Raw genomic sequence first — 20,717 nt, forward strand, 5'->3', positions numbered from 1 at the left:
GCATGCTCTCCATCATCCATTTCTTTCCACAATCTGCTTTTTGATGTGGAGTCCACACTTGGCCATGTAATTCTGCATTAAAACATTCTGACTGTTTTGCAGCATTTTCAATCCCAGAATCCAAAAGAATTTCACCAAAAAAAAAAAAAAGAAAAAAAAAAGAGGGTAGGGTTTCACAAATCACCTCCAGGTATCTCTACAATGCAATCAGCTGCACGCTAGAGCTGAATCCAGGCAGTAACCACTGCTAACAGCACCAGAACAGTTAGGTTAACGTTCTGACCATTTGACAGTGCTGAGCTCTGGGTTGCTGTGGCTAGATTGCTATCAGAATGTAAGACAGCTAGTTTAAATTTAGCCTTAATAAGTTTACACAGCACAACAGAACTCCTGCATAGACATTCTCAAGAGCTGAGCATCAAATCCCTGCATAAAGCATCACAAACAGGTTAACAGACACTACAACTTATGAAGCTTTTCCAACCATCTGCAGGGCATTAATATAATTGTGCTCTCAACTAATCCTGCGATCTAAACCAGTGGTTCCTAATCTTTGAAGTGTAAGCACATGAGGGGAGCAGCATGGCACCGAGACCAGGTGAGCATTGCTGGCTTTGCCCCATGCCAGGCCTGCTGCAGAGTCGTGCGCTGTGCTCCAAGGAGTGCAAGCCCTGGAAAGTTCAAAGGCAAGAGATCTGCACAGCACAGAGCTGTGCTCCATCCCCTGTGCCAGCGCTGTCGTAATCCCTGCAGGCTCACATTCAGCAGCAGAAGGAGGCAGCAATAGCAGTCACCTCATTGCTCAGCGCTGTGTCAGATCACTGCAACTTGGATGCTTGCTGCTGGATGTTGCAATTTGGTGGTATCCGAAGTGGATACCTCCTGAGCCACAAGAAAGGAAGTTCACCAGCCAAGCTTTTACCCTGACTGTATGACTGTGAGAGCACGAAGCTTGGCTTGCCCTAGGCCAGACAAATCACAGTGCAATACAGAATGCCAAGTACTTTAAGCGTGTCTCAAACTGACCCAAATTGAGGCCATCTGAAGACCAAAAGTGTTGCTCAGATTGGGTTTTTAGGTTGTCAAAAGAAGCAAAATGTTTTTAATGTTTTATTCTTTTTTTGCTAATGCTTAAGATGCTATTAAGAAAAATCAAGACCGAGGAGATGGATAAAATCATGAAATAATAAGGACTTAGAAAACTAGAAAAGAGTCAGGAATTTGCATTAACATCAAAATCATGTACGATGGCATCCACATCTGGATATCACTTTACTGACCAAACGTGGAACTTCTCTGAGAGCCAGTTGGTTTCTGTAAAAATATATTTCTCCCTTTGAAAAGAATAATAAGTGGAAGGCCGTACAGGAAGTCACCCAATACCATATAAAGTACCTCGCAATCCGTTCCTCAGTGTTAGCTTAAACCAATGTTATATTTAGCAATTGCCTGTTTTTCAGCGATAGTCTTTTCAATAGCTTGTATTAAGTCCTCTGTAAGGCTTATAACATATTAAGAATTGCTTTGTCTCTAAAATGTTTCTTCAATCAACTCTCATGGTCTTCAGCTTACCCTGGGATAGATTCCTTTCCCTATCCCCAGTACATCTAGGATTCCACTTCACCAGGAACAGTTTTTTTGCCCCAGGCTAATATAAAGCAAAGTATTTCTGCATATGCTTGTCTAGAAAATATGTGTGGTTCTTAAAAATACAAAGTGATTGAATATTAAAAACATCTCTTTACTCTTGTACAAGTATATGCAGCAGTTCATCTTCCTAAGAATTTTCTGCTCAGATATCTGGCTTTCAGTTCATTTCTAATAAATCAGTGGTTTCAAAGGAAGATTTTTTTCAAGTACAACCTTAATGATACTGAACAAAAGTTCCAGATCTCCAAGCATAACATCTCCTGCAATTTCTTCCCCATGTTGACCAAATCTTAGAAAACACGGCACCAGGGCCAAAAATTCACCAGGACACTGCTCAGAAACACAATTCCCCTTTGGTTTGTATGTATTCCATTATATTCTGAGTCATGATGTCCAAATTAAGTCTAAAATGGCAGAAAACACATTTACATGGAGAAGGATTTCATAGAATCCATAACCATTAGTGTTCAAAAGCTGCTGTTACTAACAGCTGAATTGCTTCCAGTGAAAGTAACTCTCGTGAATCTGTAAATCCAATAGTAGCACATGCACCAGGTGAGAAGAAAAGAAGCTGCCAAGCAGTCTCAAACATGTTTTACAAAGCTATAACTTCTGGAGGTAGAATGCATGACAACTGGTGAATCTCAGTGTATTCCTGACTGGAATACATTGGAATACTGGAAGGATGCTCCACTGTCACAGTGCGTTTGGACACCCAGTTGGCCCCTGGAATGCTGGGGAACTAATAATGCATGTTCATAAGTGGGATCATCCCAACTGTACTCCAAAATAATGGGACTTAACAGTATCCTAATTGCAGATCCCAAAGAAAATAAAACCGACCTCCATTGATCCAATTTGGATAAAAAATTACAACCAACGTTTATATCTGTAAACCTTTGACAGGACAGACTAACGAATGATCAGAAAGAAAATTCTGCTCCTCAAGAAACACACACAAATGAAGAGAAAAACATCATTAAGTAGTTCATGGCAAAAGGAGAAAAAGCACTCTCCAAATAATGAAATAGTAATGTCAACTTAATTTCATCATGCAAACCACTCATATTTAGAAGACAACATTAACTGTAGCCTACGTGAACACCAGACAGTTCCAACATGTAAAACTGCCACCATTTCTTTTCAGCTCAACAAGTCAGAAAAACTACAGGAGTTGGTTTTTCATGAGTGCCCAGATTTAACAGCATCATTCTTTGTTTGGCACTGGAAAACGCCCTTACTAAGAAAAAAAGCATTTTCTCCTACACCATTTTTAATGAAGTGCTTTAGCTGTCAAGCCCAACAGATTACAGCTGTTCAAAGAATCTTCCTTTGCTCTTTACTACTCTGAGAGGAAAGACATTTAAAAAGAGTCCTCTGCAGCTGACTGGAGGCAAGGTGTGTGAACAGCAAGGAACACAGTCTGGACACTCACACCAGCAGACTCTTAATGCTTCTTTAAAGAAGCTTACAGCGGGCCAGAGAATGCAACTCTGATGCAAAACAAAATATGGAGAAATTCAAGGATAATAATAACAAACTTGATTCCCCTCACAGTACTAAAAACATGCTTTCCTTCATTGTGTCCTTAATCACAAACGCTGCCATCTCCTTGTGAAAACCAAATGGAAGCTGCTGTGATGCACCATCTGAATGTGCTGAAACCTGTTACAGTACCCAAGTTAACATTAGGAGCAAAGGAGAGCTTCAAGCTTTTGACTGGATGGGTTAGACTTGCCAAACCCCAACTTCTGACCAAAGCCCAGTGAATGGAATTGGTGAGTGGCGTGTTAGCAGGAACGATTCCTGCGTTCATCTGCCCACTGCAGAACAGTGTGGTTAATTACACCAACCCAGCTTGTGGCATCAGTGACTAACAGCCCAGATTACCTTGATTGCTCTGTTATTATCTGTAATCAGCTGCTGCTTCTTATCTTCAAACTGTTGTACAACTTCCTGGAGCCGCTGTTCTGCAGCGAGCTGCTGCTGGCTGTTCTCTTCTGTCAGAGAGGAAATGGTTGTCTTAAGTTCAGCTATGATCTAAAAAGAAAACAGCATGCTAAATCTCTCTTCAGTAACAGGCATATACTTGGCATGTTTTTATGCTTGGTAAGAGCATGGCATTGGCATATTGCTGCGCAAACCAAATATTCTCAATTAACACATTGCACACTGGCAAGCAGGAAATGTCATACAAAGAAAAGGAAGATAGCGAGGCTACAAATAACAAAACCTGCTGAACACAAAGTATTTGGAAGAGTTTTCCACTATGGCATTCCAAAATATTTACTCATGAGAACAAAGCACATCTGTGATCTTCAAAATATAGGAAGTTTGCAGGTTTCCACTGCCCTGAAATGAGTGTGGAAAATTTGCAGGAAGATACCTGTGTACATTTCCTACAGTTACACCTTGCAGCTCCATTGAGCCCACGTTCACCTATTGGGATGAAATGCTGAACTTCAGAGCAGCTGAAAGGAATGCACTCTGCTCGGCAGTGCAGCAGGACCTGACTGAACACCCAGGACCTTGCAGTACTCTGCTTATATGATTCACTCCCTATTGTTGAAATGCACTTGTTGCACTATTTTCCTTTTTAAAATCACCATGGAAAGTCGTAACTACATCAAATCCTTCAGGCTTATTTACAGAATGTTATGCTGACAGGGAAGTCATCACTGCACCACATGGGACAGCCACTGACTTTAATGTACATATCCAGACTCGAGGTTCAACTGCTGGAGATGAGAACAGCTCCAACACAGGCAGCCAGGGAGGGGATAGCGGGGCGCTCCGATGTGTTTGCAATGCTCCTCGTCATCACAGAGCACTGAACTACACGAGGGCCACCATTATTTTGGAAGAAAAAAGCTGCTGCAAAACAACTGCTAATGGGATGGAACTGATGCAAGAAGTAATATTCTACAAGTGATGGTTTTAGAACCACCAGGGAAGAGGAAAAGGACTTAAAAGTTCACTCTAATTTATTTCTCTATATCTTACTGGTCCTGAAGATCCTACAGAGCAAAGCAGATCCTAAGTAAAACATGCATGGATATTTCCTAGATTTGTGTATATTTTGTTTTGTCACTTAAAAAAAAAAAGATAAAATAACCCATTAATATAACAGAAGTGAAATTTAAAGTTTTTACTGGGCTGGCATAGGAATTCTAAAACACATGCTAGGGAATTTCAGCATGAATTGATGGAGAAAGATCTGCTTTATGCAGTACTTTTCAGAGAGAAAAATCTGTTTACTTTGCATAAACTTCAGAGGAAATTTCTTGAAATATCTCCTCTCTGTGGGTGTTAAAAGTGAATGCTCCAAGAGGCCACAGAGCATGAGATTAGACGGATGTTGTCAGCAACGTGACCACAAGAAAAGTTGCAATTGACCCATTATTAATACTGAGCAAGAAAAAGACTATGCTCAAGAAACACTAGGGATTTGATTCAAACCCACAAAAGTAAAGAAATTCAGACATTAGGGTAAAACGTCTCCATTGTGCCAAATAGCCCTGACATATGATGTATGTGTTGTGTCTGCCCCAGAAAGCACAGAGGAATGCCAGGTCTGGTTGCTGGGTCCATCTCTCCCCAATAAAGAGAACAGTGTGTGTTAGCTACAGCAATGCCTACCTTAAAAAAAACACATCTCCAAGTTTTTCCATTTTGAGACTATTCTACAGGCCAATAAATTTCAGTCTGACAAAATTTATTACGACATTTAGACTAGATATTTATGGCTCTGCACTGTGCTACATAGGTGTTCCCACTGTAACAATTAAAGCCATTTCTCTTGCCCCTTGTTTAAAAATTGAGAAATGCTGGGATTAGTCCATCTGTCTTTAACAAATGGATCAAGACCCACTTTTGTTCAGACAGTTTGCCTGGCACAGAGAAGCTGACAATGGTATAAAAGTGACAAACAAAAGGTAAATTAGAATTAGCAATGAGAAGGATCTCTTCCTTAAGGTCTGACACGCATGATGTTACGTTTTGGGTTTCACAAACTTTCTGCTATTCAGACCCATAATTTCAAGTCTTATTCTTTCTAAAGCTTTACCAAAGGTAGCTGAACAGTAGAAATCAAAAGCTTTACAAATTTTGAAGTGTTTCGCAAACTTTGGAGTTTGCAATTTCTTCTCATTGTGCCATTGATCTCCCCTCTTTAGTTTGGAGGGTTCTAAACTCTTCTTTATCGTGCTTTCATTGATTTTAATAGAGGAGTAGACTATTATTGCCACTGCTGAAAACGCCTTTGAAAGTAACAGGAAGGCACTGTGCTGAGGTTGGGAGGAATGAGAAGAATGACACCTCCATGTAAATCCTCGTGGCAATTTTCTTATTATTAAAAGATTAACTTCTGGTTGCATCTCCATCATCTTTCACACTTCAGTACTACCTGTCAATCAAACTGAAAGCTGAAATATTCAGCAATCATCCTGTCTTAGCTTTTTAAAGCATGTATGCAAATTCAGCACACATTTTCACCTTTCATGTTCTAAAGACTACACTAAAGAATGAAAAAAGTCAAAGTAAAAACTGTTTGCTGTCAGGATACTGCATTCTTCCAAATGTTATCCTGGGCAAGATGCTGAATTAGATTCACTGAATCGTTTGAGTTGGAAAGCCATCTAGTCCAACTGCTCTGCCATGAACAGGGACACCCACAGTTCTATCAGGAGCTCAGAGCCCATCCAGCCTGACCTGAGTGTCTCTAGGGATGGGCACCTCCTCTTTGGGCAGTTTGTGCCAGTGCCTCATCACCCTCAGAACAAAAACTGGGTAGCAGCAATACTAACCAGCAGAATGCCCGTCTGGAACTGCTGCCCTAACATGGACCTCGTGGACCTAACATGGAGCCAAACATGGACCTAGCCTACAGAGGGGAGGGGAATCAACTCTTTGAAAGGGTTGATAACTGCAGGACTAGAGGAAATGGTTTTAAGTTGAGGAGGGGAGATTTTGGTTGGACGTCAGGGGGAAATTCTTTACAGAGAGAGTGGTGAGGTGCTGGAACAGCTGCCCAGAGAGGCTGTGGATGCCCCGTCTCTGGAGGTGTTCAAGGCCAGGTTGGATGGGGCCCTGGGCAGCCTGGTCTCTTAAATGGGGAGGTTGGTGTCCCTGCATATGGCAGGGGGGTTGGAGATTCATGATCCTTGAGGTCCCTTCCAACCCTGGCCATTCTGTGATTCTGTGATTCCTGTGGGCAAAGCCCACCTGGTGACAGACACAGCTCTGGTATCTGCAGGGCTATCTGGTATCTGTGGGCTCCATGGGCTGTGCTGCTTACAGGGGCTGCTGCTGGAGCTGCATTTCCCAGACAGAGGGCTCAATCCTCTGGGGGTTCTCAAAAGATGGAAAAGAAGAAAACTCCAAAAATAATTAAAAAAAATCGTTTATAGTGAGTTGTATGTCTCTGTCTTTTTCCTGAGGTTAAAATCTTAAGGATGACTCTGTATATTTGATTTGGGAAACGGTTACAGCTTCTCCTGATCATAAAGACCTACACTTAAGAGCAGAAGTAATTACACTTTTCATCAGGTCTCCAAATCAAATGAGCTCATGGGAAGCTCCTGTCTTCTCGTCACCTACCTGCGAGGACTTGGCCAGCTTCTGGCTGCACTCTTTCTCCATCTGCTTCAGTCGGCCGTTGGCCTGAAACACACACACAGACAGAGGCACCCGATGAGCTGGGTGAGCAGCGTGCTGCTGGCAGCCCCCCCGGGCACCGAGCCGCCGTGCCCATCACCGAGCCGGGACCCACGCCAGCCCCACGCCCTTCTGCGGCAGCCAGCAAACCGCGAGGGCTCGCCTTTGATGTGAGGCCAACTATTCATCGCTTGAAAGAGGGGAGAAATCGTACCTCTGCTGCCAATTATTAGAAAAACATAAAGAGTTCTGAGGATTAAAAAAAAAAAAAAAGAAAAGGGGGAGAGAGAGAAGAGAGCGCGTTCATGTGGCAAGGGGAGGAAGGAACACAGCCACCGGTTTATCAGGGTGATGCAACTGGAAAGGAAGGAGAAACGGAAGGAAAAAGCCCCAGCACAGGCTGTAGGGGGGTACAGCACCAACAGCAAGACTATGCGGGGATGTCACGGCTTCCTTTTGCCCAGTCCTGCTCCCAGTCCCAGGCTTTGCTCCAGGCTGTGATCAAACTGCATGAGAGCCCAAGTGGACTCTCTTTGGCCACAGCTCCTTCCTGCTCCTGGCTTTCTTTTTGTTGGATGGGGCCCTGGGCAGCCTGGTCTAGTATAAATAGGGAGGTTGGTGGCCCTGCATGTGGCAGGGAGTTGGAGATTTGTGATCCTTGAGGTCCCTTCCAATCCGGCCATTCTGTGATTCTGTGACTCACAGCTCAATGATAAAGAACAAAACCCACCGAAAACAAGGTACAGTGGTGTCCAGTAAGGATATGCCTCCTAACTTCTGGGGGAAAACAGCTTGTAAGGGTTTACCTCAAATACTTTCTTTTCCATAATAATTAGATAACAATAATTAAAACATATTTTCCGTTTAATTTCAGGAGACAGCTCTGATTCCCATCTCTCTTCTAAGGTCCCACTGCATCACACTGACACCAGCATCACATCACTGCCCTCCCATGAGCTCCTCAGCACTCTCACGCTCTTGGCTCTACAATCTGAGAAGAGATGTCTAAGGAAAACATTTTCTTAGGGGATGGAACAGAGTTCCAAAAATGAAGCAGAGTTCTGAAGCAAATTTAAGCTGATTAAGTTTTCAAAAATCAACGTGACCTCATGCTCCAACCTTTGATCTGTCCCCTCTGTTTCGTGCGCCAGCCCCATGGGTTGAGGACCACAGCCACCAAAGGGCCATCAAAGGGCCACTCAAAGCCTCTTTGTCCCACATGGGTCGGTCCAGCTGCAAGGCTAAACTTGGGTTCTGCAAGCATAAGGCCCTTTGGTCAAGCAAATGGTGATACTGATTTTAGTGGACTTTAAATGTAGAGGCTTAAAATTGCAGACTGTTTTCAAGGCACTACAGGAGAGCATAACAAGGCTCAGATCCTCTGCATCATGCAGCTCCGTGGTGCAGCTTAATGTAAGTCTATTACAGCCAGTTAAACATAATCTGTGAGTTTACACAATGCTGCAATTTAAGGCCTTGAATCCCTTCAAATTCTGAGATTATGAAATCTCCGTATTTCATGCATTAGTCAGTATTAATAAATAGTTAATCAAAATCAATTATTAAGTATTTCAAGAACACTTTTTTGTTGTTGTAAATAGAGATAGTGGCACCACACATTGGTTTAAAAGAACATACATAAGAAGTTTGGAGCATCAGATAAAGAGAGTTCCACCTTTTTTAGACCTGCTATGGAAAGCACTGCCTGGGCACGCTGAGGGCTGCATGATAAGGAGAGCAATAACACAGGAGGAGCTGTGTCAGCTCTGTGCTACACTTCTCCTTGTGCTCAGGCTCACATTAACTCCTTCCACTGCACTCTTGTCCAGGTTATGATGTGCAGTGTTGATAAAGCATAAAGTGACCGAAAGTGTCAGTTTAGGAAAAGAAGTAAAAAAATAAATGTCTGCAATAGATTAAATTTCTGCTACTCCCAGCAAGGCAGAGCTACCAGCCAGTAAAGCACTGCACAGATCACATTGCAGCTGCTCTCTCTCAGCATGCCTGGGGTAAAAGGCTCCATCTCCCACAGAAGCAGCTTGAAAACCTCCTGAAGAAATCTCAACAAAGAACTAAAACAAACCTATAGCTTTCAGAAACAAAGCAGAGCTCCTTTGTTCATACTGCACAGACCCAGGACAACCTGAGACAGACATGACAGAGGGGATACAAAAGAGATGCTGAATTTCAGTGTTTTCTTCCTCTCCAAAGACAAAGTACATCTGACAAGTTCATCTAAACGCAGCTACATTTTATTTTGCAATGGCTTCAACAAATTCCAACCTGCAAAATACCAGTAAGTTGTCTCCAAGTCAACAACAAACACTTGCATTTACTTGCATCCTTATTTGAGGGGTTTGATTTCCAGAGGTACCAAAACTCCCCTGGAGATGGCAAATGTGCATTTAGACCAGCCCTAGCTGTCTAAAACTGCCCACCCAGCCCCTATGGCCACAGCTGACTGCAGCTTTTCTCCCCAAATCCATAACACCTCACAGCTCCTGCACCATCACAAACTGCACAGATGGCCCTGCGATGCTCAGCAGAAGGCAGTTTCTCCTACTTGTATCCAATGGTCAGCTGAAAAGATCTAATTCATGGCCATGCTCACAAACACTCTTTTCCATTGTGTTCTCTTACATTTCCCTTTTCCAAACCTGCAGCTCAACCACATTTAACACACTTGCAGACCATCAGCTGTTGCTTTGCAGCCTGGGGAAGCATAAACCTACACCCCTGGGCACATGAAGCACTGCCACACAAAAAAAGTGAAGGCCTTTTTACTTACTTTCTCTGTCAGAAAAGACTTACAGCAAAGTAAATACACATAGCTGTGGATTTATATGACAAACGAGAAGGTTAAAACTGGCACAATGTACACAAGCAGCAGTTTCCTGGGCTTCTTTTCTCCCAGGCTGCTCATCTGGTGCACTGCACAAAGCACACCCTGCCTACTTGAAGGGCATTCCCTCACTTTCAGGTTACATGCTATTTCAGAAACATAATGAATAAGAATCCAACTGGAAGGTGAACACTTGGAGGGTCAGCCAGTATTCATTAAAGTCTAACTCTTTTTATAGCAATGGGCAGCACTGCAAATATAGTTAATGGTCTTAAACTAGTTTTCCGTGTGTGAGAGGTAGCAGTTGAAATTCATGCTTGGCAAAAACTTGTCAGAAATATCAATTGTAATATCCATTTCTGTAATAAAAGGGTTTAAATTGGATAAGCCATAGAGGAATCCCACCGATTCAGAAAATTAACTTGTTTAGTTTCACACAGTTAATACACGTTTTAGCTAAAATTATCTGATTATGACAATTTAACATGCAGTTACTTTATATTACAGAGTGAGGACTTCTGCATTAAAAAGATTATGTCCTGGTTACAGTTAATTGGTTTTAAAAACCAACCATAATTCTACAAGAAGCCTTAAAGCATCCTATTGTGACTGCTGAGCAGAACTGCACCGACTTCAACCAAATATTTCACACAAGCGTTAAAAACAGCATTAGAAATACAGATGTGACATCTGAACTAATGGGTGCCATTCTGACACCATCTGATTTTCATTTCTGCCTTTCATGAAACAGAGCCACATTACTAAGAGTAAAGTAGCAAAGTTTCTACCATGATACGACCGTACTCCAAACACAGACTGCGGCATGGCTTGCACACAGACTTTCACGTGCAGTTTTTAGGGTGTAAGATGTATAGGAAGCTTTTGGATGCAGTTCCATTCAATGGAACCAGACCTTTATCTGAACACACTGCAGCCAAGCACCTGCTGAAGGCTGATGGGGAGGTGCAGGGATGCTGTTCCCATGGCACTGCAGGGCATGCACACATGAGGACAGTGCGTTCTGCTGACATCTAGGCTGTCTGCAGTGGTTATCAACACAGTAGCTGCTCATATATGATTATTAATTTTAGAGTGGTACAAATCTGTGCAAATCTTTCAGCTCCCAAATGGCGATTTTTGGATGGAAAGTCAGCAATAGGATTTCTATCGTGCTACAGAATGGATACAAACCCTCCCTGCTGCAACCCAAACACAGGCAGGTCTGGCACAGCGCCATCCTGTTCATCTGTATGTGAATCCATCACAGTCTTGCAATGGATTCTGTAGTGTTTCAATGTGATTTCAATTTCAGCAATACAAAACAACAATCTCACAAAGCCAGCTCTTGCTAGGTACAGCCATACTCACTACCAGAGAAGCAGAGTTAAGGAATCTGGTTAGGGAACCAGCTATGGAATAAGCACTTCTCAAAATGCCTGCAACTAGCTAAATGATGGCCATACATAACCTGATCCTCCATAATTAGTGAGATAAAACTGTAAGGAAACTGGAGGAAAAAAAGAAAAATCAAAGAGTGGGGGAAAAAGAAGAAAGAAAATTTGCTCCAGGGAAGAAGCAACTGTTCTCTGATGTGCAGCAAAGAATTTAACATCAAAGAACAAATGTAAATGGGGCCCATTTACCTTAAAAAAACACACACACAAAAAAAGCCCAACCAGCAACACACCATTCCAGATTCTGGAATATTTCTCTTTCAGTTTGACAGCATTATGCTAAAGCATCAAAAATCAAGATCGTGCAATTTGACAGATGTCGAAAGAAAATGATCTGAATAATGACAAAATGTAGCAAACGATGTGAAAACAGCGCACACTGTCTGCTTCAGCTTCAGAGATCAGCCGATCACCTTTAAAATTCATCTGACTGTACATGAAGATTTCAAAGTCTGAAACTTGTATTTTCTTTATGTGCCTCCAGTAATGACAGTGGATGGCCTCCTTTGCCCAAACCCTTTCTGTTTCTACCACTCTCTCCACCAGTCAGATAACAAATGGAAAGCTGAATCTCTGTGTAACAGAATACCAGTTGAAATATGTAATTTGAGTCCCCAAAAAGACTATTAAAAGTAGTTCAATATTCAAAATGATGTTAACAGAATTAGTCAAGTACCAAATCACTTCAAGGGTTTTCAAAATGAATGATAGAAATCCCAATCTGTCCCACAAATCCTATTAATTTTCTATTTTACGTTCCACTTTTGTAGGTCTATAAATCTTTCTCTTCTTTTTTTTTTTAAACATGCATCTTAAGGGAAAAAACCAACTGCGCTCTCATTCATGCACTAAGAACTTTTCATTCCAAAAAAATGAAAACGAATGAATAGAAACGGATGTGACCCTTCACAGGATGGAGAATTGCAATTCTGTGCTTAATGGGGCCCTGCTAAAAAACTGCTTGGGCACTTTGTGCCTTGGGAAAACTCTTTTTTCCAGTCCTTTCATTTGAACCACTGGTGTACTTCTAATCATTCTGAAATTAAGTAATGAAATTAAATACATCCATTTAACTCTTCCAATAATTCTTCTATGAGACTCCCACTGCTGAACTTACCCAGTCCTTATACTAGAATATAACTACTGCCTTCACCTAAGTGAACAGGTATTTGGATTTACTATCTAAATATTTCCCAGATCCACTAACACCAACTTGTATTCAATGCTGCAGTGAGCCTGGACCTTACCTGAAGGCTGCTCCATGATTTGGCCCAAGATACAAGCCTTGTACACAACACAAGGTTTTACAACCAGGTTAATACTTCAGTCTTGCTGTATGAAACCATCCCATACCTTAAACACACTTTATAAGAAGACAGCACTGACGCACGTGTCAGGCATTTGCAGGACAGATGGCAAATGCTATCTTAATCTGAAGAGGTACTGTGACATTTTGCCAGAGGAGCCTGGAGGCAGATGGCTGTTGTGTTATGGCATTCAAACCAGATGAACCGAGCAAACCTCGTGAAGATGTTGAGAATGAAAAACTCCCTACCCAGTGCTACGTGAGGAATAGTTTTCCCTCAGCTCTGAACTTCTATATATTCCTGATCTGTTGTTTCAAAATATTTTGTGTTTTTCTCCTTGTCTAACTAAATTTAAATGATTATTTAAGTTATATCCAGAGCATTGGTCACTTAGTACGTTATACCCACTCAGGCCCAGATGGTTTTTGTACACAAACTGCTGACACCCAGTACAATCATGATGGGATAGGCTGCTAAACGTCCTTTGATGGTTCAAGTCAAAGCTAATGCTTCTTCCACAACTCATTGGGCAACAGCACCAAGATGATCCAGGAGTTGTCTTGGTTTCAAGCTTTATAGCACAAAATTTCACCAGATTTCAGAGATTTCTGGGGCTCATGCACTTTATTGCTTGGTATCAGCCTGTGTTCCTTACCTTTTACCAAGGTGAGACTGGAAGGCTCCTGAAAGGACCACATAGAGAAAGAATGTGGCTTTTATTTTTCAGATTTGCCTTTGCTGTTCTAAATTGAAATTTGTAGCAATAACAAGCAATTTATAAAAAGATTAGGGCTACAAAAGAAGATCCCAAGTATCACTCTGGGAGAAAATCTGGTTAAATAAATAGAAGGAAAACTGGCAACAGAAGGACAGACTTGGCATTACCAAGTTACGTCATCAGATGACAGCCCAAGAGAAGTCAAGCTTCTACTGCTGGAAAGACAAACATTCAAAGTAAGGCAAAATCCTCTAACAAATCTATGATGTGAAGGAATCAGTGTTCCTTAGCAAGATTATGTGGGGTTATTTTTTGTAGTTTTAAATACAACAAAGCTTCCCAAGAAAAGCACTACAACTTCACGGAGCCAGAAAGCATTTCTGTAGCAATGACTAAGTGTACCCGAGCCCAGAAAAGTCCCAATTAAAAAGAGGATTGCTCAATCATAAGGGCAATTAAAAGCATAAATAAGACACTGTGAGGCACTTAACATGCCCAATGTTTAATTATTTATCTGTTCTTCGTCCTGCAGCTGCAGGTCAGAATTCACTCTTGTGAACTCAATACAGGAGAACTCCTGGGGATTTGTACCTTATTCATTTTCAACCAGACACCCAAATTCATTTCAAATTCACACAAGAACTGCAACAGTTTCACCTAAATCAGATTTTCTACAAGTTAAACACCCCTCCTACACTCAGATGTGATTGTGAAACTACTTTGATCTCTGTTCCCAAATTTATTGCTCTGTGTAATCCATGACAAAATATAATGTGATTTACTGTATCTCTATATGACAGCCCAGCAGCTGACAGAACTTAATAATTTAGCATAAGAAAAAAACCTTCTGGCACCAAAATATACAAATCATAATTGAGGCACTTTGGTATCGTGTTACAATGAAGCATATGCAGGCTGATCACAAGAAGTTCAAAACAATTAGAATTCTTTCTCACCCATTTAATGAAGGTGGGTGTTACTCTGTGACATGTTCTACAGCTGTAAGCAAGTCATTCTGGAACACTTTTGTTTCTTTACGTTACAGACTCTGAAGGACTCGTAGCAGTGTTTTGATCCCTTCCCTAATTTCTAAATACTTCTTTCTCTACAAAAAGGAAAAACAAGCAAAAAGGCCACTTGTAGTTTTGCTCTACTGTAGACAGATGAAGAAAGAGCAAATAAACATCAACAATCTCTTCAAATTGTACCAAAATTTCAATACGCAATAGAAATATTTTCTGTTATTTTAGTCCTAATAGTGGAACCCTTCTTCCAAATAAAGCTATAACGACTAAGTTTGATGTAGATGCTGACCTCAGCAGATACATTTCATGGGGTAACATTTGCTTTGGCTTGCGTTGACTGCCATGTCTGGGCACCCAGACCAGATGGCATTCATTCAACAAATCTAAATAAGAGTGAATTGGCAAAGCTATTTAAAAAAGGAAAAAAAAAAAGGCAACAAAACAAAGTCTTACATTTCAATCAGCTCCTATAATAGAGAGCAGGCAACTGTAAGTTAAACTGATAAATCTGGGGAATAACAGTTAAGGCACACAAAAAAGTGTAAGCAGGAACCTACAGAACTGCTGCAGAGATGTCCAGCTCCCGTAAGGTCACAGATACAAAGGGAACCATTTTGGGTAGTTAATGAAATGTATAGTTGGCAAAGAACAGCATCTACAGAGCTTGTATTAAACAATGTAAGCTAATGGAAAGCGTGCAATGCTTATTCTTTATGAGCAGAAATTGCCACTTAGGGGAAACTCAATACTTCTAATGGGACGTCTCTTAGAGGATCTCTGTAATTTCTTTGAAGATGTTGTAGATGTCATACTATGTTGTATATTTATGCATATTCTTTTGTATAAGAATTTTATATTCTTTTATATATGTAACCTTCCAAAGTTTCACCTTCAAACCTCCCAGGCATTTTAGCTTCACCCAGACTCAGCAGCAGATGTAGGTGAATTATAACTGGTATAGACCAAAACATTATAACTGTCAGATTTTATTTAAAGTAACAGAAATCTCAGAGCACAGGTAACTGCTACACCATTAAAACCTACCAGAGTGGTCTGCACAGCCCTGGCCAGGCTGCACACATTCTTGGGGTCCTATCTGTGAAATTCACAGAAGTATCCTAACAGAAGAATTGCAGCCAAGTAACTCAAGTGCTGGACTTTCCTTTTTTTTCAGTCAATGCACAAAAATGTAAATTACTTCTCCACAGAAAAGCAGCACTGAAAAAGAATTAGATGTTCCTGGAACCCGCATAAAGGTTTAACAGGATGAGTCAAAAAAGTCTCTGTTTAACTATAGAAAAAAAGTCAGTAAAAAGCTAAATGTTGAAAATTATCTAGAGAAAAAAAAAGTCTTTTCTCCCGCTCCAGTTTAGTCATGTACACTGCTCAGAGAGCTTTTTTATGAGATACTTGCAGCGTTCCAAGGTTGCTTCCTTTGAGCATTGTTAGCATGTCTACTGATCTGCTAGGGTCATGCTTTCTGAATGCTCACTTGCTCTGCCAAGAAAATACCACAGACGAATGTTACAAACAGTTGTGTTAGCCAAGCTTCACATCTGCACACACTTAGCAGTGCAGTTTGTCTCTTTCTTTCAGTAATTTCTGGCAAACCTGACAATGTTCATAGGCTTTGTAGGGTCTGTTCCACCTGGCTGATCAGTGCTGGTGCTGCAAGTGCTGCTGATGCAACCTCTAGCACACCTGACTCCCTGCTGCTGAAATGAGTCATTACTGGAGCCTCAGTGCAGTGGTTTGTCTGTTTAATACATTTATTGAATAATTTGTTTCATTTCATCGTAATGAGGTATGACTTCAAATAGAAAAAAAATCACCACCGTATCTGAAAACGCTATAATCAACTTGATATAATGAAATTCAAGCAAATTAAATCTATAGTTAACAGCTTTAAAAGCAAATCAAAATCACTATGATTGAATGCAAGTGTTCCTCTGAAGCGGTATTTAAGATTCCTTAGCTAATATACAAGAAATAATTTGGAGAAACTGTCAAGTAATTTTTATGTTAGAGACAGATAACAGATATTATGAAAGCGCAGAAGTCCTAAGAACATGACAAGTAGCTGCAGATTCTCCATGCTACCATTTGTACCATTAGCTGCAGATTCTCCATGCTACCATTCTCCATGCTTCAATTTGTCTGACTTACGTCCAGCACAGCTTATCGGACCTTAAGGACGTTACTGCTGATTATCCACATCTGATAAAGAGGTTCTGTGTGCTAACACAACAGACCTGTTACATCTTACAGGTGAGAAATACGAGGACTACTGTTGGCTGTGGCACCCAACCTAGCCAGGCTGAAAGCAAAGTGCAACACTGCCCTACAGCAGCACAGCCCTATTGCATTATCACACGCACACAGGCTGGTGGCAACAGCCCTGCTTACAAAATGAGGACAGATCAATGAAAGGAGCTCCTGCCTTGTTCTCCCATTCTGGAGGACACAACACCACAGCCCTTTGAGGGAAGGAGACATAGGAAAGATGAAAAAAGCCCATTAGACCTGTGAATATCCATATCCTCAGCTGCACTGCTTACACCACCAGGAAGGACGCAGATACAAAATGAACATGGGAGACTTCACGTGGTCAGACCCAATCGAGGAAAAGCACAAACACATCCAGTTTGATAGAACAGCATGAAACTGTGCACGTGGAAGCATACCACACTACATTCAACCAACAACAAATAACATCAGGGCTTCTCCAACACTTGAGTCTTGGGCAGATGCTCCCCAGGAACGTTAAGTGCTGGGGTGGGAGTGTCTGTGCCCCTTCCCCAGAGGCTGGACATGAGCCCTTTCAACTTGTGAGCAAGGGCACGTGCAGACCAGGGGCACAGCTTCCATGCTGATTCCCACTGAGGCAGAGCCCTCACCACCTTCTCCAGAGGTCAAAGAGCTCATGGGATGGTGATCAGCATGGAGAAACTTCAGAAGTGCCACAATTTGTCCAAACCAGGTTCAACACCATTTATAATGTCCATTTTTTTTGGTCACCTGTGGCTCACTTTTGTGCAAGGAGGTGTTTAAGTGAAAATGCTGCCTGCCACAGAGGGGGTTCCTGGAAAGTTACGGCCTGTTCCCTTTATAATTGCTTCCACAACAATGGATACATTTATTTTTCCTATAGCATGGGTTACACAGCGTCATTTGGAAATTTGTTAAATATTTTTTCCCACTCATCATTCCCTACTGATGCAGAGATAGAATAACTGTCAAAGGATACTTGGTTTTGGAATCACAGGTTCAATACCACTTTTATTGGGTAACTTTCCAGCATCATATGCCATAATCACCAAAATTCTACAGTAAGCAATATCTCATCTTTTCTGCTGCTTAAAATCTCAACTTCAAAGGTCCCAGCAAAGAACACTGCTTACATAAATATGGAAGAGCTGTCTACAGTACCAACAGATATTTAAATGCCCAGTGTGCTTGCAATAGAAATTGGTTCTTCAAACTCTTCTCCCCACTCCCCTCCCTCCCATCCCCACTGCAGCAGGGCTATGGGGAGGGCAATACCATAGGATTCCTGTGTCTCCTTGTACTCTTTTTTTCCACTCAAGTTTTAGCCAGTTCTTCACAATTTCATGAAGCAATACACACAAGAATCAGTATTACTCACAGAACATTTCCAGAAGGAACGAGCTCCTTCACATGGGAATGAACTGACCTTCACAAATCTGGACATCCATATGACTATTTCAAAGCCTAAACAGAGAAATCCAGCTTCCTCTTGGATTTTTAAACACTCTTTAAAGACTTGGCAAAAAGAATTACATTTGGAGGACGAAACTTTCTCCCATGTTGTCCTACACTTCAGGGAAATGAGATTTGCTTGCTTTAAAAACAAGTTTCAAGATTCACGCTGCAATTAAGGTGCTTTATTCTCTTCTCTCCCTCAGATAAAATCCCTATCTAAAATTCTAAGGGTTTTAATAGGCTCAAGATTTGAAAATAAGTCAGCTGAAATTGTTACTGTTGACCTTTAAATGGAGTGCACCCTTTTAGCTATTCTGACTTTTGGACTTGTGGTCAATTTCTACAGCTCTGCATTTGGAAGAAGTGAAGAACATCAGAGGGAGGTACGAAGGCAATGCAAGGTATTTCTTCATGTCTATGAAAGACTTTCTAACAGATTTTTTGCCCCTTATTCTCTACTCAACGTGTGCTCTTCTGATTAGAGGTAAAAAAAAAAAAAAAAGTAGGTTAAATTAATAGCAGTTAATAATAAAGCTTAAAATTAGCAATTTTATTTGGAAAAATGGGAAAAAAAATCCAACAAATTCAAAAAATATATATTTCTGACAGAAATGACAATTCAAGACTATTAAAGATATTTCCCTATGAAGGATTATTTGTAACTTTAATTTGAGGATGTAAAGAAGTTAACTTTTCTTTTGCTATACTACACATGTAAAAAAAAGATCAAAGAAAGAAAAGAATTGAGATTCAAATTCCATTTTTAAGCAAAAATGACAATGTCTTCCTGAGTTAAAATTAATCCTTTAATGATGAATTTCAAAGGTTTAAATACTTTGTGTGACCTTGGCTTTAAATAATTATGCCAAGCGGAGCTTTCCTTACATTCAGAAAAGATTCTGAATTGTTGATCACAGCCATTTTAATGGCTTCAGGCTGGCTGATTTCCAACATAATCCTCCCAATGCTGTTTAAAATTACAGACCAAGAACCTGACGCAGGTAAATGAAATGTCACTTTCACAAAGGCCATTCAGACAGTATATGCAGACTGTTAATTTGTGCCGCTGTACATCAGCGGGCAATGAAATGTATCACTCATAACATTAACGAATATAAAAGACACTTCAACAATTATCTGCTTACACATAGCCCTTAGTCTAACACCAATATTAGGTAGGCTTTTTTAGTTCAGCCTTTGAAATAAAACTAACGTGTTTCAGTTCATATCATCCCTCCTGTAGTAAAACACTTCAGTTCAGAAGCTGGTAAAGTAGGGTTTGCCAGGAAGCCATCAGTGCACTGATGTGCAGTGACCCCTCTGAACAGAACAAGGATTGACGAAGCTGAAACATTAATTTCTATTTTCAAACCTTTCACACAGCACTTGCTCATCTGATGCACACAGACAAAAGTAGTCCAGACACTGTTAGCAACTAAACCTTATCTCCTTGCAATTTTAGCTTGAACTTCCCTTATTTTCATAAAATGGCTCAAGTTGGAAGGGACCTTAAGGCCCCACCCAGTTCCAGCCCCCTGGCATGGGCTGGTTGCCACCCACTCAATGATGCTGGCCAGAGCCCCATCCATCCTAGCCTTGAGCACCTTCAGGGATGGAGCATTTGGAGGGAGAAAAAGTGTGGTTAGACAGAGCTGCACTTTCTGCTCTCTCTAATCCAATAAAGTTAAAGCAGCCAGCCTAGTCCTCAGCTAGGTTTCACTTTGCAATCATCTGGACTTTAAAGGTCATGGTCATCCTGCTCACAGAGCAGCCAGAAGGTGAGTAACAGCCACAGTATGACTGCTGCCATCGTATCTTCAGACAGAATGCTTTCACCACAGAATCACAAAACTTGCCATACTCACACAGTGATTGTGGCATCCAAAGCAGCTGTACAGCACACTGCCTTGTTATCTCTCAACTCAAAACGGCCCCTATACGTTTTTACACTAGTACACCTGTGGTTATCTGACTTCTGAGGCAATCACTCCCCACTTGCTGTGTCACAAGAAGCAGCCCTAGATGATTTCCTTACCTTGTCCAAGGCCTTCTCTGTCTCTGCAGCATGCACCTTTTTCAGGTCCTGCACCATCCTTTCCGTCTCTGCTTTCAGCTGGCTGACCGCTGCCCTGTGATCTCGCGCTGCCCTCTGCCTCTCTTGCTCCCTCTGAAGGCTCAGCTCCATCAGCTGCTGCTTCTGCTGAGCTTTCACCTGAACGAGCTCTTCCCTCAGCTTGTGGATTTGGTTTTCCAGATCACAGATAACCTGAAATAGAGAACAGTTCTTTCAGAGAAGCGTTACACCCCAAGATCATAACAAAATGTTTGAGTGAGTGCCTTTTA

At 41.3% G+C, this 20,717-nt stretch overlaps 1 protein-coding gene across 4 annotated transcripts in view; it reads right to left on the minus strand.

The window, feature by feature from the left end:
• Positions 1–20,717, minus strand: part of CEP112 (centrosomal protein 112) — a 139,966-nt gene that overhangs the window by 32,733 nt on the left and 86,516 nt on the right. For 3 of the 4 annotated variants that reach the window (XM_048965509.1, XM_048965506.1, XM_048965507.1), the window contains 3 exons: positions 20,410–20,640; positions 7,249–7,311; positions 3,541–3,690 (listed from right to left, as the gene is read on the minus strand). In XM_048965509.1, coding sequence (XP_048821466.1) covers positions 3,541–3,690; positions 7,249–7,311; positions 20,410–20,640 — 444 coding nt within the window. The remainder of the gene's footprint in view (positions 1–3,540; positions 3,691–7,248; positions 7,312–20,409; positions 20,641–20,717) is intronic. The other variant, XM_048965508.1, reaches the window with a different exon arrangement.

This window comes from Lagopus muta, chromosome 18 (genome assembly GCF_023343835.1).
Source record: "Lagopus muta isolate bLagMut1 chromosome 18, bLagMut1 primary, whole genome shotgun sequence".
In the NCBI taxonomy this organism is placed as follows: domain Eukaryota; kingdom Metazoa; phylum Chordata; class Aves; order Galliformes; family Phasianidae; genus Lagopus; species Lagopus muta.